At 42.6% G+C, this 10,922-nt stretch overlaps 1 protein-coding gene across 2 annotated transcripts in view; it reads right to left on the bottom strand.

Moving 5' to 3' along the window:
- Nucleotides 1–2,834: 2,834 nt before the first annotated feature.
- The window catches only part of FAF2 (Fas associated factor family member 2), a 61,873-nt gene continuing 53,785 nt past the window's right edge, over nucleotides 2,835–10,922 (bottom strand). The window contains exons 10-11 of one of the 2 annotated variants that reach the window (XM_017512793.2): nucleotides 10,390–10,533; nucleotides 2,835–3,709 (exon numbers count right to left, since the gene is read on the bottom strand). In XM_017512793.2, the coding sequence (XP_017368282.1) occupies nucleotides 3,527–3,709; nucleotides 10,390–10,533 (327 nt within the window). In that variant the 3' untranslated portion in view covers nucleotides 2,835–3,526. The remainder of the gene's footprint in view (nucleotides 3,710–10,389; nucleotides 10,534–10,922) is intronic. The other variant, XM_017512794.2, reaches the window with a different exon arrangement.

The raw sequence follows: 10,922 nt of genomic DNA, 5'->3' as shown, positions 1-10,922 counted from the left end.
AAAAAAAAAAAAAAAAGAAAGAAAAGTTATTCTTGCAAGAAAATATTCTTAAAAGACACTCCAATAGAAGGGGAACAAACACTTAATGACATCTACATATCAGGAGCTTCATATACATTTGATTTAATCTATAAACCTGCGGTGGATGGCATTATCTTCATTTATAGTTGGGGAAATTCAAGTTCAGGGAAGCTACAGAATTTCCCTGAGGTTGCAGAGCTGACAAACCAGAGAGCCCAAATTTCTGCTTTGTCCCTGTCTGCTTTCTCCCTCCATCATACTAAGTTGCTATTTTTCCACAGGGATACAACAGAGAAGACCTAACTCCGTCCTTCTGATTCTCCCTTCCTTCTTGGCAACGCCACGCCATGCTGTTCCCTTCCGGTGGTTTTCAACCTCTCCTTCACACGCAGAAAATTATCTACCACATCTGTCCTACACAGAAAGACCCACAGCCTGTTATGAAATTTTTGTTATAAAACATTTAATGTTAACCTACAATACAATGTAAACTTTTATGAAAAAAATTTGAAGTACACTAGATTTCTTCAGTAAATTATCACATAACTATTCTGGTGCAGTACAAGTTGGGGCACTGCATCCTTTGTGGATGGATTTCCGTTGCTGCGTTCCTCACAAGTCCTGAAAAACCAGTTGTAGAGTGGAGCACCAGATGATGATGCCCCTGATTTTGCATTCTGGGGGTTATCACTCCTTCTCATTTTCTGAAACTCTTTGCTTGGCCTTGGCACCATTAGCAATTTTCACAAATGCTCAGTTGAAGGTTCTAGGTTCTTTTTAGCTTAGTTTTTCAAAGAGATAAGTATTACCCTCTGGCCATCTCTTACTCAAATATAATGGTGGAGACAAGCAAGGAGAAATTAATATTTGCTGCAGGAAATTCTGCAGAAGTGGAAGAAAAGACCAGAAGGGGCCCACTGAGGGTACAAATATTCAACTGACTCCAGTCAGGTGTCTTTGCTTGGTCACTTCCATGGTTATTCAGCTGCATCTTGGGAGTGCAAAACTCGAAACAAGTGTTTTTAGTTGACTTGCCCTTTGGAAACAACAGCTGAAATATCCCAGAAGTGATGTGGAAACAAGAGCAAATGCGTGCAGATCGCCGGCTTCTGAGTGTTTTCTCCTTCGCAGGTCCCATCAAACTTCCAAAAGTCCTTGGGAGTGACACAGATTGTACCGGCATTGACAAAATGTGCAGCCCGTATCTGACTCAGGAGGAAAGAAAATGGCACCTACGCAGGAGCACTAGGGTCACCAAGGAGACAGGCCTAGGGTCTCAGTAAAGCAGAACTGTTTCACATGGGACTAGACAGGGGCATGTCCTTCCAGTGAAGCCTCTTGAAACCTAAGGTAAATGGGTAGGCCACCCCAACAGTTGCACTCACATAAAGGGAGACCCTTCTTAACATTGGGGCAGCTGACTTCCTTCACTGAACAACTGTTCTCAAAAGGCAAGAGGCATAAAGTGCACATTGTGGAGTAAGATGAGACTGAATTATCATGGAAAAAAAGTCCTAACTTCCGCAAAGAGGTGTGGATGAGATACCTATAGAGTGTACCTAGCCTCACAAATGACCTTAATACTCTCCTGTGTGCTACCAGGGAACAGCTGTGAATTCCAGACAGGGAGGGAGGCTCTGAGTTAAGTGGAAAAATTCCTCTGCATGGTTGTCAGCAGGAAGCAGATTTCACATAAAGTCAGCCTTAGATGGAAAACATGGGTTATCCTGCTGTTCACTGCAGATATGTTTTATTGACAAGTCAGATGGTAATTCCCGTTTATGTGGCCTTGGGACAGCAGAAAAGAAAGAACAGAGAGCCAGGGACAGAACTAAATTTTCCTAGAGATGGTGTTCTAGACAGCTGTGCCAAGGCCACTGAAAATTTCTCAGGCTCTCCAGGTTAATTTTTGTGGGGTCCCTTACTCTGCCACATGGGCTTTACCCCAACAACTAAGGACTGCAGAGGATAGTAACCATAGAACTGCTACCAAAAACAGTGGTCCTTAGGTTTTAGTTAAGCAAGAGAGAAAGCCTTTGGAGACTACAACTCTAACAAGTTACACTTTCTGTTGATCTGAACCCCCATCCTCACAGCATGCCAGGAACTACAGTAACGTCAGTCAGTTGCAGTGGTACAACGAGCCTGCGCCAGTCTAGCTACAGAACACTTTGGAATACTTGTCAGAGCACAACGGCATCTGTTAATACATGGCTTGACCCATGTACCCATTACCATAAACTCAACCACAGACGAGACATCCAGAGGTTAAAAAAAACCCTATTACTTCAACACAGCAATAGAGAGAAAGGATAAAAGCTGCCTCCAGAAGGTGGCTGCATCAGAAACGAAAATGTGCCTTCCAATAGTTTACACAGGCTGGGAGTTCTGTCTTGGCTCCCTTCAAGGCCTCTGGTTCTTTCTATCCTTAAAACAGTAATACACTTCCACTGAGACAGGCAGGGTACTCTCCGGTGGTTCTGCTGGCTCCACCACAGGCCCTGCTAGTCCTTTGCAAAGGCACCAGGCTTGGCAATTCAGGAAAGCCCAGGGCTGGGAGGAGCAGCATGCACATGTCTGAAGAGGAATGAAGAGCTGCTATCCTTTGGTTTAGATCCCATAACCACCACCTGGTACAGACTCCAAGGAAAAGCTGCAGTTGTGTGTATCTTTACAAAAAGCCACTATGGGGCCACAAACCCAGATTTCCTTCCACTGCTCCAAGTGGGATGCACAGGTGGTAAGAAAGGACAGCAAGAGTTGGACCAAAAAGAATTACCTCTCTGGGAACATGAGAGGGACAATGGCAGAAATAAGCACAAACCAGCCCGGGGCACTTTTATTACACTATTGTGGGCTAAAGGAGCCTGGGGCATAAACTCATGGGTTTAAAGAATTGGCTCTTTATCGAATAGAGAAAAAAAAATACACCTATGTCAGCCTCATTCCTTTGGTCATTACAAAACAGAAACAAAGCTATTGAAAAATTACGGGCAGTTCAAGGAACATCTCTGCTTCTCTGCTCTGTGCTTTCTCTTCCCTCTCTTCCCCAGAGGTAGGAGAAGCAAGTCCTCAGGAGATGCTGCAAGTAGCTGGTTGATGGAGATTTTTCACTTTTATTTTCCATAAAAGCAAGAATGAATGAGAACTAGTGGGAATGTCCCCTTCCCAGATGGGACAATGGATGGGCTGAAGGTGAAGAGAGTCTGTTTCCTGGAAGATGCGTGTGCAGAGGCCATAGGAAGGGTGGACTTGCTGAGTGGGCACTTTCATTGTTAACCTTGCGCGCGCACACACAGGTTGTGACTCTTGTGGGCAGCATGGTTTCTGATCCTTCCTAAGGATGCAGCAGTTTTTTAAAAAAAATATTGTATTATAATAATAATAGGAATTTCTCTCTCTTTTTTTTCTGTTTGTTTTTTTTCTGTTTTGTTGTTGCTGTTTTTTTTCTTTTTTCCCCATATCTTTTAGGGACTGGGGTAGGAGGGGAGAAGAAGAAAAAATGTCATTCGTCAGTTAGGTCCTGAACAAAAAGAACTTCTGTGTGGCTGAGTCCGGCCTCCTGTAGCGTAGGGGGATTGGGCCACTCCTCTGAAGGGATGCAGGGCAGCACTCGCCTGGGAAAATTGGCTTCAATCTGAAACTTTTCAGGGCTTTCCTTCAAGGAAAATAAGAAGTCATGGATTACCTGCAGAAAGGGCACACAGAAAAAAGAATGGTGGTGAGAAAAAAAGAAACACACACACCCACACACCCCTATGAAGTCATATATCCCCCAACTCTACCCAGGATGAAACACACACACACACACACACACACACACACACACACAACTATAAAGTCAAATATTCCCCAATTCTCCCCAGAATAACTCTATATGAAAGACACACACACACACACACACACACACACACAAACTATGAAGTCAAATATCCCCTAATTCTCCCCAGGATGACTCTATATGAAAGAATCACATTACATTGTAATTCTAGATCTTTTCATTTCCCATGGTATATACATGGGCCAGCCCTTTTAAAAGAAATTACACAAGCCCAACACTAGTCCTACTCTGAATTAATCTGTTTCTTCTTTGACGTGTCTAATAAAATGCTACAAAACTTAGAAATAATCACAAAGTTACAGAAAAGTTTTTCTTTAAATCAGCTGCGAGTAAAGTGCCAACTGTAAGACACATGTCCTCAAGTATTCTGAGATGATCACAGAATCACAGGACAATCTTCTGTATAAGCACAACTTTACCCTCAAAGTCAGGAAATGTAACTCACACGTTATTTCTGTAATACATTATCTTACTATTTAGGCCCCAAAGTTTTGCCAATTATCTTTTATATAATAGCAAAAGGATCCAGTTTTAAGCCCATCAAACAATGTGTGTATAAAGAAACTGTGGTGTGTGTGTGTGTATATATATATATATATATATATATATATATATATAAATATATGATGGAATACTTCTTAGCCATAAAAAGGAATGAATTAACGGCATTTGCAGTGACCTGGATGAGATTGGAGACTTATTCTCAGTGAAGTAACTAGGAATGGAAAATCAACCATCGTATGTTCTCACTGATATGTGGGAGCTAAGCTATGAGAACGCAAAGGCATAAGAATGATACAATGGACTTTGAGGGGAAGAGTGGGAGGGAGTGAAGGATAAAAGACTACAAATAGGGTGCAATGCATACTACCTGAGTGATGGGTGCACCAAAATCTCATAAATCACCACTAAGAACTTACTCATGTAACCAAACACCACCTGTACCCCAATAACCTACAGACAAAAAAAATACAATCAATCAATAAATGTGTTGCACTGATCTGTTGAATCTCTTAAGTGTGGAACAAATCCTCAGTCTTTCCTTGATTTTCATGACCTTGAAATGTTAAAACATTGCCAGTTGGTTATTCTGCAAAGTCTTTCAATGTATTTCTCTGGTGTTTACTCACAATTAGACTCTGGTTGTGTGTCTTTGGCAGGAATATTAGATAAATGCTGCTGCATTCTACTCAATACATCCTATTCAGGAGCACAGTTTCAATTTGTTCCATTACCTATGATGTTCACTTTGGTCACTTGTCTATGGTGCTACCTGCCAGGTCTTTTCACTGTAAGTTAGTTTCCGCTTTGTAACTGGTCAGTATTTTGTGGGGAGGTACTTTGGAACTATGAAGCTGGTCTGTTCTTCAAACTTTCAAATGTATTTATTTAAATCAACATACATTCGTGATTTCCTATTTACTCAATAGGTTATAATGTTACTATCGTTATTTAATGTTCAAACTGTGCCAGATGGAGTCAGCCTGAATGTGCCAGGCTTCTGTGCCTTCCTGACATGTCCCCATCATTCTCTGAACAATTCCTTGCTTTCTGGCACAAAGTGTTCCAGGTTCTTTTTGTGTATTTTGTAGAGACGAGGTGGGGTTGGGGGGTGGGTGCAGCATCTCCCTATGCTGCCCACGCTCGTCTCTAACTGCTGGGCTCACAGGGTCTTCCTGCCTTGGCTTCCCAAAGTGAAGGGATTATAGGTGCAAGCCACTGTGCCTGGTCTGACCTTTTATTTTCCCTCCCTCAGCCCCAGAATCAGCCATTTCTCCAAGGAGTCCTGGTTCTTCTGCTATTGAGGAGTTGCTACTCCTAGGCATTCTCTATGGACAGAGCAAGAGAGCATGTGTACATGTATTTGTGTGTCCCCGAATCTGCATCTGCATCTACAAAAAAAATATGCATATAAAAATCATTCCCCTCCCCACATAAAACCCTACCTTCTTATACACAGACTCCTTACCCCATTCTGGCTTTCACATCCCACCTTGGGCCAGTTGGGCTCTGGCTTTCCTGCACATGCCCCCACGTGTGGACACTGTTTCACATGATCAAGATCTGACATGAATTCAAGATATGAATCTCATCTCTGTGGGAATGCTCTCCTCGCCCTGCTCTGACTCTGAAAGCCACAGATAAAATCCTTACTGAGAAGGAGGCAGTATCAGGAGAGTCCACGATGCTAAGTGTGTGAAATGCCTGTGGAACAGGCCACTGTCGTCTTTCCCTGTCTCTGCTCTGTGGCCATCTCCATCTAGCATTCTACTTCTAACAATTCTGCCAACCTTTTTCAGATCAACCCCAAAGATGAGAAACATGCCATTCAAGTTATTTTTCGTTTTTGGGAGGAATCTGTTCCTATTTGCTTTTTGTTACACCTCTCAGAACGATGAATTCTCTGGGTTTTATACCCCTCTGTGTGAAGCAGTCCTTCCTTTATTTCTTAAACTTACCTCATTAGGGAATTTTTTTTTTTTTTTTGAGGCAGGTCTCGCTGTGTCGCCCAGGCTGGAGTGCAGTGGTGCAAACACACGACTCACTGCAGCTCCTCGACCTCCCAGGTTCAAGCAATCCTCTTGCCTCAGCTTCCCAAGAAAGTGGGATCACATGTGTACAACACCATACCTGGTTATTTTATTTATTTTTTTTTAGACAGAGTTTCGCTCTTGTTACCCAGGCTGGAGTGCAATGGCACGATCTCGGCTCACCGCAATCTCCGCCTCCTGGGTTCAGGCAATTCTCCTGCCTCAGCCTCCTGAGTAGCTGGGATTACAGGCATGCGCCACCATGCCCAGCTAATTTTTTGTAGCTTTAGTAGAGACGGGGTTTCACCGTGTTGACCAGGATGGTCTCGATCTCTTGACCTCGTGATCCACCCGCCTCGGCCTCCCAAAGTGCTGGGATTACAGGCGTGAGCCACCGCGCCCGGCCAGAATACCTGGTTATTTTTAAAAATTTTTTGTAGAGACAGTCTTGCCATGTTGCCCTCTTTAGAGATTTTTAAAGGGCTATAATTCCAGAGTTTAAATAGTAAATCCATGTTCCTCTCATCTAATCCATTCATGATTTTATAAACTTCTCATATTTTAGTCTATCAACCTCACTCATTTTCAGTTTCCTTCTCTTTTTGCAATTTCCATTAATGTTCACACTTTCTTTTCTCAAGATGCATCAATTAGACTAACACCAACTATTCCTGGTATGAAACTATATGGGTTTTATTTAAGAGTGAAAAAAAATACTTTTTCTTTTTTTTAAAGACAGAGTCGTGCTCTGTTGCCCAGGTTGGAGTGCAGTGGCATGATCTCGGCTCATTGCAACCTATGCCTCCCGGGTTCAACCGATTTTCCTACCTCAGCCTCCCTAGTAGCTGGGATTACAGGTGCACACCACCATGCCCGGCTTATTTTTGTATTTTCTTGTAGAGACACAGTTTCATCAGGCTGGTCTCAAACTCCTGACCTCAGGTGATTCATGACTACCCTGGCCTCCCAAAGTGCTGGGATTACAGACGTGAGCCATTGCGCCTGGCCAAAAAATTACTTTCTGATTCCTTTTTAATCACTTCTTGAGAATACCTAACGCTGGTACAAACTTGGCTTTTTTTTTTTTTTTTTTTGGATGGAGTCTCACTCTGTCGACCAGGCTGGAATGCAGTAGCAAGATCTGCACTGCAACCTCTGTCTCACAGGGTCAAGCCATTCTCATGTCTCAGACTTCTGGAGTAGCTGCACCACAGGTGCGCGTCACCACATCCAGCTAATTTTTGTTAGTAGAGATGTGGTTTCACAATGTTGGCCAGGTTGGTTTCGAACTCCTGGCCTTAAGTGATCTGCCTGCCTTGGCATTCCAAAGTGCTGGTATTACAGGCATGAACCACTGCACCCAGCCAGCATTTTTTATTTACCAACGACAAAGGGTTGATAACCATCGGGAAGCAGATTACATTACTACCAGAGGTCCCTTTTGGTTTGTAATGGACAGAAAAATTAGTTCTGGGCTTTGGATCTCCTATACATTCATTTAAGCAGTCAGCTGCCTCTTTTCTAACCACTCATGGGACCTGGAGATTTTTCTGTAGTGTATGCCTTTTATCTTAACATTTCACTACTCTCCAGAGCCAAGCATTGCCCACAAATCTGTCACTCCTCAAGATTATTTACGAAGGACCAAGTTCACAGAAAGATGACACAAGGTCTTTTTTTTTGAGATGGAATTTCGCTCTTGTTGCCCAGGCTGGAGTGCAATGGCACGATCTCTGTTCACTGCAACCTCTGTCTCCTGGGTTCAAGCGATTCTCCTGCCTCAGTCTCCCGAGTAGCTGGGATTACAGGTGCGCGCCACCACGCCCAGCTAATTTTTGTATTTTTAGTGGAGGTGGGGTTTCACCATGTTGGCCAGGCTGCTCTTGAACTTCCAACCTCAGGTGATCCGCCCACCTCGGCCTCCCAAAGTACTGGGATTATAGGTGTGAGCCACTGTGCCAGGCCATCTGTGAATGCTAAATTACAGGCCAGCACTACCAGGGTACTATTTCTCTACATTTCTTTCCATCTCTAAGCCCCATTTATGACCAAGCCTTTCTCTTAGACTAATCTCAGGTGGTCATAATATTCTTTTTTTAATAGGAACCATCTAAAATTCTTTAAGGGTCAAATACTTAATGAATGGTTGGTTCCCTTTTGGCCACAAGCCTATTCTGTTCCACAATTCCAACAGATTTTTTCCTCCAAAACTCTGAGGAGAATAAATTTTGGTTAGGTTTTTCAAATAATAGTTTTATCTATCAGAATTTTTGGGGTAGAAACTCCACATAGCTTGTGTATACAATAGTAAAATTACTAGAGAACATGAAAGCTAAAATATATATATAAACCCATAGTTAGGAAACAGAGAAAACCAGGGGAAGGAAATTAACTCTAACTACCTACTACGTGGTGAGTACTGTGTGAGGCACATCCATGTTATCTCAATTTAAAAATCCAAAGTTAGAGGCATGGGGCTGGGTACAGTGGCTCACGCCTATAATCCCAGCACTCTGGGAAGCTGAGGAAGAAGAATCACCTGAGGTCATGAGTTCTAGACCAGCCTGACCAACATGGTGAAACCTCATCTCTACTAAAAAATTAAAAAAATTAGCCAGGCATGGTGGTGGGCACCTGTAAACCCAGTTACTTGGGAGGCTGAGGCAGAAGAATCGCTTGAACCCAGGAGGCAGAGGTTTCAGTGAGCCCAGATAGTGCCACTGCACTCCAGACAGGGTGACAAGACAAAACTCTGTCTCAAAACAAACAAAGTTAAGAGGCATGAGCACTTCCCCCAATATAAATAAATAAATGCATAAGCGAGAGAGAAATAAAACAAGGAAGATAGCTGCTTCTCTCTCACCAGAATGCCTTGTAACTTTAATTCTGTATTAGTTCTCTGAGTCTTACATTCTGTACTGGCCAATAAACTCCACGAATTCCAAAACCATGTCTCACTCATCTAAATGAACCCTAGAGTATCTAGTTCAGTGTATGACATACCTATCTTCAGTTTAAACTCCTTAGAGGGCAGATTATAGTTCCAATTCACTAATGGGAAATCTGAGGCCCTGTGAAAGTTTTGTAACTTGCCCAGTGTTCACCAGTTAAACAAGCAGAAGCAATGAATGTACTACCCAGCCTCACCTGACTATAGTGCATCCTCTTTTAATTATGAGGTTTACCTTTGATTATTCTGAGTGATCAGGGAAACCGCAGAATCCATTGTGCCTAGGAGCTAGGCACAATGTTGATAATTTAATCTTAACAACAATACTACTAGGGAGTGCCTATTATTAAACCCATTGTACAGATAAAGAAATTGAGGCTTAGAAATTAAGTAAATTGACCAAGGAAACATCTAGTAACCCTGGAACAATGAAAATTTGATCCTCATGCTGTGAGACTCTGAGTTTCTGCTTTTAATGACTTCCATGTGGAAATGACAAACACTATTACATGACTATCACATATACAAAGTGGCCTCAGAAAATTGGGCTTCTTTTGGCTAAGTTAGTAGAAAGGGAGAGACACTGCATCCAAACTGCAAGTGCACTTATATTCAGATATGTCATCCCAGTGCTTTGAGGTCACTGGAGACAGAGCTTTTTCTACAGAGCAGGGGTTCTGGTGGGATTCTGAAGCCAGTGCAAGAGGAGAGAAGGAAGACCCTCCCATCTTCAAACAAGTAAGTCTCTTGTGGGACTTTTATGTAAGGTATCTTTTTTTTTTTTCTTAGCAGAGCCCAAACATGATTAAACAAAAACTGAAAAAGTGCTTTGAGATGGAAGCCAGAACTGAAGCGGCCTACAGCAGTCTACTGTACTCTTCCTGGTATCCACTGATGGCATACCTATCTCTCTCTCTCTCTCTCTTTCTCTGTTCCTTGTTCATCAGAGTAGCAGATACTCCAACACCACTCTCAAGAGTCAGTAAAAGCTCCAAATCTATAGCCCAGATGCTACATACACTTCACAGAATTTAGGTGGTCCTTACTGTTAGAGACTGTGAAAAGTGGAATCGTCTCTCTACTCGAGAATCATTGGGTAATTTGAAGATGATCTTGACACTTTCAGGGTCATCAGGGGAAGGTTCAGGGGGCAGGCATTCCAACTTCCTTTCCTTTTCCTCTTGTAAATTCTGCAGAGACACAAAGCAAAGGTTAGGGTATGGCTAACCTAAATACATGAAATAAATAAATACAATGACCATGTAGCTTTATTATGTAGTCAGAAGAAAAATTAATGACTAAGTGTTCTAAGAAAAACCCCTTGGGAACAGTCAAAAACAACATAAATTCAAAGTATTATTGCATCTCATGTATGATTTATTGACTATGTCTCAGTATTTAACTATTTGAGAAAAAAGGGAAAGGGAGCAGGGTGCCGTGGTGTGTGCCTATAGTTCCAGCTACTTGAGAGGCCACAGCAGAACTGCTTGGGCCCAGGAGTTTGAGGGTGTAGTATGCTATGACTGCATTAGTGAATAGCCACTGCACTCCAGCCTGGACAACACAGTGAGACCCATCT

This window comes from Cebus imitator, unplaced genomic scaffold (assembly GCF_001604975.1).
Source record: "Cebus imitator isolate Cc_AM_T3 unplaced genomic scaffold, Cebus_imitator-1.0 Scaffold478, whole genome shotgun sequence".
NCBI classification, from domain to species: Eukaryota; Metazoa; Chordata; class Mammalia; order Primates; family Cebidae; genus Cebus; species Cebus imitator.
The sequence above is the reverse complement of the archived record's forward strand: the minus strand, read 5'-3'. Positions and strand labels throughout refer to the sequence as shown.